The sequence below is a fragment of the Camelina sativa genome, chromosome 4 (assembly GCF_000633955.1).
Source record: "Camelina sativa cultivar DH55 chromosome 4, Cs, whole genome shotgun sequence".
In the NCBI taxonomy this organism is placed as follows: Eukaryota; Viridiplantae; Streptophyta; class Magnoliopsida; order Brassicales; family Brassicaceae; genus Camelina; species Camelina sativa.
The window spans coordinates 229,827-235,164 of record NC_025688.1 but is presented as its reverse complement, the minus strand read 5'-3'; the positions used below and the strand labels follow the sequence as shown (position 1 = coordinate 235,164).

The 5,338-nt window shown below is 35.8% G+C and overlaps 2 protein-coding genes across 2 annotated transcripts in view; both read left to right on the top strand.

Moving 5' to 3' along the window:
- On the top strand, window positions 3,005-5,046 carry LOC104779412 (fructose-bisphosphate aldolase 3, chloroplastic). Its single transcript, XM_010503765.2, has 4 exons — window positions 3,005-3,351; window positions 3,552-3,821; window positions 3,964-4,073; window positions 4,217-5,046. Exons 1-4 carry the CDS (start codon window positions 3,187-3,189, stop codon window positions 4,854-4,856), a joined length of 1,185 nt encoding a protein of 394 aa, XP_010502067.1. The 5' UTR covers window positions 3,005-3,186; the 3' UTR covers window positions 4,857-5,046.
- The window catches only part of LOC104783411 (DExH-box ATP-dependent RNA helicase DExH5, mitochondrial-like), a 1,471-nt gene continuing 1,297 nt past the window's right edge, over window positions 5,165-5,338 (top strand). Inside the window, exon 1 of the mRNA XM_010508571.2 lies at window positions 5,165-5,325. Coding sequence (XP_010506873.1) covers window positions 5,219-5,325 — 107 coding nt within the window. The 5' untranslated portion in view covers window positions 5,165-5,218. The remainder of the gene's footprint in view (window positions 5,326-5,338) is intronic.

The following is a 5,338-nucleotide window of genomic DNA, read 5'->3' as shown; positions in this document are numbered from 1 at the left end:
ATTGACGGTTGAGATGATTGTCCAATAAACTATCTTGACGACAAAGACTTATCTACAACTTTATATAGGTTAAGGGAATTTGTATATTTAGTTCTAGTCATAATACACTCAAATTGAAATCTTAACAACAAAATATACTGAATATGAAATATTTTAAAAGTTTGAAAAGGTTTTAGATTCTGACTGCCAAACAAAAAGAGAAGCGTGTTGAGAGCAATGAACCCGATCGTCCTTGGCCGACCATCTTCCTTAGACGCGCACATTGTGATGCTACATCATACACCTAAATATTATTGTTATAAATTTTAACTATTATTTTTCTCCTCTAGTATTTATTTATGTGTGACTCGAGATAATTAACCAGCATCTTAGGCGGAGAAAAATAAGTAGTAAGTACATTCAATATTGGATTAACTATATATATATATAATCTATTATAATTGCCAAAATGTTTAATGACTATAGGTTTTTTTTATATAGAAATATGTTTCATCTATAAAACGATAGTTGTTTGTATTATATATTCATTTACAATACTGCCTTTATGAAAATAGATATATTCTTTTTTATATGAATATATAACTGAGTTTTGATTCAAGTAAATAAAATATGTGATAATTTTCTGTTTAGTTATATTCAAATTTGAGAGGATTGGTAAGTTTCTTACTGATTGACTGAATAATAATATTAATATTCATTTTTATGAAGTAAAAATTGATTTTGGAAATAGAATATGTTTCAGTTATGCTAAAAAAGATAAAAAATAATTAATTTAAATGAATTTAAACAAAGCATTATGTCATATTAAGAATGGTCCTCAATTAATAATTTTAATATTTGTAATTTGTTATATGATTATTAAAGAAATTTATAGTGTCTTACACAATGTATTCATAATTTTTATCGTTTAAAACAAAACAAAAAGAAAGAAATTTAAAAATATAATCATTTACATATCATATTTGACAACAATAGAACAAGTTGTAATGGTTCATAAAATATAGAAAAATATGACTGTAAGATTAAGAAGAGAAGACACGACTGTAGATTGCATTTATTCATTTTTTCAGAAATTAAAAAATATTTACGAAAAGTTATTACTAAAAGACACAGATAAAATGTTACATTGAAAAGATGCGAACGAAAGGTTACGAATAAAAGCGAACGAAATGACACGACTTCAATATAATCTCATGGCAGTTAATCGTAAAATTTTGTTTAATTTGATGTGTGTACTGTGTAGCATTAATAATTATCTATTTAATCATATGTTAATGTAATATTTTTTTTTAAGTATATTTTTCAAATAAAATATAAAGAAATTTTCAAAAAATTGTATGTTTTTGAAATTTTTATTAAATAGTTTAAGAATCTCAATAGTTTAATAAATAAATTTAATTAAAATTTTTTTGTAATAAATATTTTCCTAAAATGAGTTCTCCCGCGATATCGCGGGGGCTCCATACCTAGTTATTGTAAAAACACCAAAATATATATAACAGTGTAACATTGGTATTACAAAACAAAGAAATTTACTATGGGATAAATTTTGCAAATACAACAACATATATATAATATTGTAATATTTATATTAACTAACTAAAAAACCTGATTATGTTAGTATACTAACCTATTTAAATGATTTATGAAAACGAATAGACCGGTGGTGTACTACGGGGTAAATCCTAGTATGAGTATTAATATGTTCAGATTTTATTTTTGTTTTATATATTCATTTTTATTACAGTTCACTATCTGTATTATATTCTGTGATATACTTAATTAAACTAATTATTTGTTTTCCTGTAAAATAATTTACATATTAAGCGAATTTGAATCAGTATTAACATTTAGTCGCACAAGCGCCCAAAAATTTATGTTTGTAAATAATCAAAATAATAAAAATAATATAGATCCACGGTATACGCAGGTTAAAATCTAGTAGTATATTTTAAAAATTTAGTGTAACAGCTGTTCGTAATAATAGACAACAGATTTGGAAAAATATGTAAAAATACACAGTCTATGTAAATATGTAAAAATATGTAAAAAGGAAAAAACACATGCATGTACGTTAATAAGGTAAAAAAAACTATAAAAGAATGAAGTTTTCACAAAACGGTCCTCGGAACTTGCATTATCCATCCCTCTTTTTTTTACAACTACCTCGCCTGTTACGAGAAACACCAATATTTAGACGTATCTATCTATAGCATGGCAGTCTTTGGCGTGGACTCATATTGTTTAACTGAAACTAAGCCCCATCATTACTGGGCCCAACTGTGAAAGAGAGGATTTTATGTTGTTTTGTTTTAGGCGTATTGTGCCCCAACGGCATATCCGACCTCTAAATTTTCACTCCTATAGGATGGTGGTTAGGGGCTTGTAAGTATTGATAAATTTAAGAAAAAATTTATAGCATCTGTTGGTTGGAGGAAGAAATGTTATATTATACTCCTTCCGTTTCATAATATAGGATGTTTAGAGAAATATTTTTGTTTTATAATATATAATGTTTTCAACTTTCGATGCAACTTTTAGATTAAATTTATATTTTATAGTATGCAGACTTGTTTATGATTGGTTAAACTTCTTAAAAGTAACTATTTTTTAATATGCGTATTTTCACTAAAACATCCTATATTTTGAAACAGAGTGAACAAAAGAGGTAGTAGAAACTAATATTTGACTAAGACGAAGAGACAAGGGCAGTTTGGGTAGACAAAATGGTTGAAACCGAGAAAGATAGTATAATAATACAGTATGAGCCCTTTAAATAGACTGTGTACTATTGTTTACACCAAAGAGTCAGAGAGACTCGGGTCCTCGAATCACGCACGATGGGGGTTGTCATGGGCCGGATTTGCAATTGTGTTTAGTAGTTAGGAAAATCGTCTCTAGGAGAAGGTTAAAAGCGTCATTTACGATAGAAAGAGGGTAAGATGGTAAATAAAAGGAGGCGATTGGAGGAGGGTGGGAGTAGTAGGTGATTTGATGCCAAAGCAGAGGAGACGACTCGACTAGTAATACTACTACTTAAAAGTAAAATAAATAATATTCGCATCAATCAGAGGAAAGAAGCATTTTGTTTTGGTTCTCTTTTACACTCTCTCCACACCAGATCGCTGCGGAGTCCCCGAGAGAGATCGATCGATCACCACTTTTGTTCTAGCCTGCTGCTTTACTATGGCGTCTTCCACCTTTGTAAAGCCAAACACTCTCTCTTCTCCATGGATCGGCCAGCGCTCCGCTGGGCGCGCCCACCCCTCTGCTTCTACTCCTCCTCCTCGTCCTCGAGTCTCCTTCGCGATCCGTGCCAGTGCTTACTCCGACGAGCTTGTTAAAACTGCCGTGAGTATACTTTCATCTCTTTGGTCCCTTTTTCCAGCGCTAGATCTCTCTCATGCCAAATTCCCTTGTTATCATCCTTTAATCGTTAATAATACGCTTTTTAATTAGTCGTCTTGTCCACTCGATTCAACAAAGTCAAACGTTAGTTGTTGATTTTAATGTGAGATTTTTGTGGTATTGTGATTTTTTTGCGGTAATAGAAAAGCGTGGCATCCCCCGGGAGAGGTATCCTCGCTATCGATGAGTCGAACGCAACCTGTGGGAAGAGGCTCGCATCTATCGGCTTGGATAACACGGAGGACAACCGTCAGGCATACAGGCAACTTTTGCTTACCACTCCTGGCCTCGGCGATTACATCTCTGGTGCCATTCTCTTCGAGGAGACGCTTTACCAGTCCACTAAGGACGGCAAGACCTTTGTCGATTGCCTTCGCGATGCCAACATCGTCCCTGGCATCAAAGTTGACAAGGTTTTTTTCTTCGTTCTGTTTTTTTTTTTCTTTTTTCTTTTTGGATTCAACTATGAACTATCCAATTCCATCCATCTGTTGTATTCAATCATATCATTTATCTGTGTCAAAAATTGACAATCCACCTGTTGCCTCCTGACAGGGCTTGTCTCCTCTCCCCGGCTCCAACGACGAGTCTTGGTGCCAAGGCCTCGATGGATTGGCTTCACGCTCTGCTGAGTACTACAAGCAAGGCGCTCGTTTTGCCAAGTGGTATGTCATTCATAATATCTCACCATGTGGTGTTCTTATAGCTCTCTCTCTTTATTCCTTCTTTGGTTGATGTGAATCTGCTCTTCCTAGTTAATAATTATGATGATGAAAATTGAAAAATGTGTGTGTGTGTGTTTCTCCAGGAGGACAGTTGTGAGTGTTCCTTGTGGCCCTTCAGCACTGGCTGTCAAAGAAGCTGCGTGGGGCCTTGCTCGCTATGCGGCCATCTCTCAGGAGAATGGTCTTGTCCCCATTGTGGAGCCGGAGATCCTTCTGGACGGGGACCACCCGATTGAGAGGACTCTCGAGGTGGCAGAGAAAGTGTGGTCCGAGGTCTTCTTCTACTTGGCCCAGAACAACGTCATGTTCGAGGGCATTCTGCTGAAGCCGAGCATGGTCACCCCAGGCGCTGAGCACAAGAACAAGGCCTCTCCCGAGACCGTTGCGGATTTCACGCTCACCATGCTGAAAAGGAGGGTCCCTCCAGCTGTCCCAGGAATCATGTTTCTGTCTGGAGGACAATCGGAGGCAGAGGCCACACTGAACCTGAACGCCATGAACCAGAGCCCAAACCCATGGCATGTGTCCTTCTCCTACGCACGTGCCCTGCAGAACTCTGTGCTCAGGACGTGGCAAGGCAACCCGGAGAAGATCGAGGCCTCGCAGAAGGCACTGTTGGTGAGGGCAAAGGCCAACTCACTGGCCCAGCTTGGCAAATACTCAGCCGAGGGAGAGAACGAGGACGCCAAGAAAGGAATGTTTGTCAAAGGTTACACCTACTGAGATTGTTCATTTTGTCAGAGATCGTCGTAATAAGAAGGACCCTTGTTGTCTTTTTTTTTTTGTTTTCTTCCAAATTTGTACCTTTTGTGCTTTTCTTGTTTGTTTTTTTTGGCTCTGAGAAAGACTCCGCAAGTCACGATCATATCATAATGTATGTGAGCGAGCAACTTGAAACATCCTTATATAATTTTTTTTGTTCCTTTATTATCTCATCTTCTTCTTCTTCTCATCCTCTCCTCTGCCCGGGCTTGAACTCATGAACTGGAACCATATATATATATATATATATATATATCAATTTTGCTTTGCAGCAGGGTACAATTCGTTGTGCCAACTTGGATGAATGGAATAGGAACTTTTCTATGCTTTTGCAAGATTCTGTAAAGCAAGAAGTTGTTTCCAGGGAGAAAAAAGATAGAAGGGATTTTGATAAACTTGCTGCACTGGCTACAACCCTGGGATTGTATAGGTGTACCCCCTCC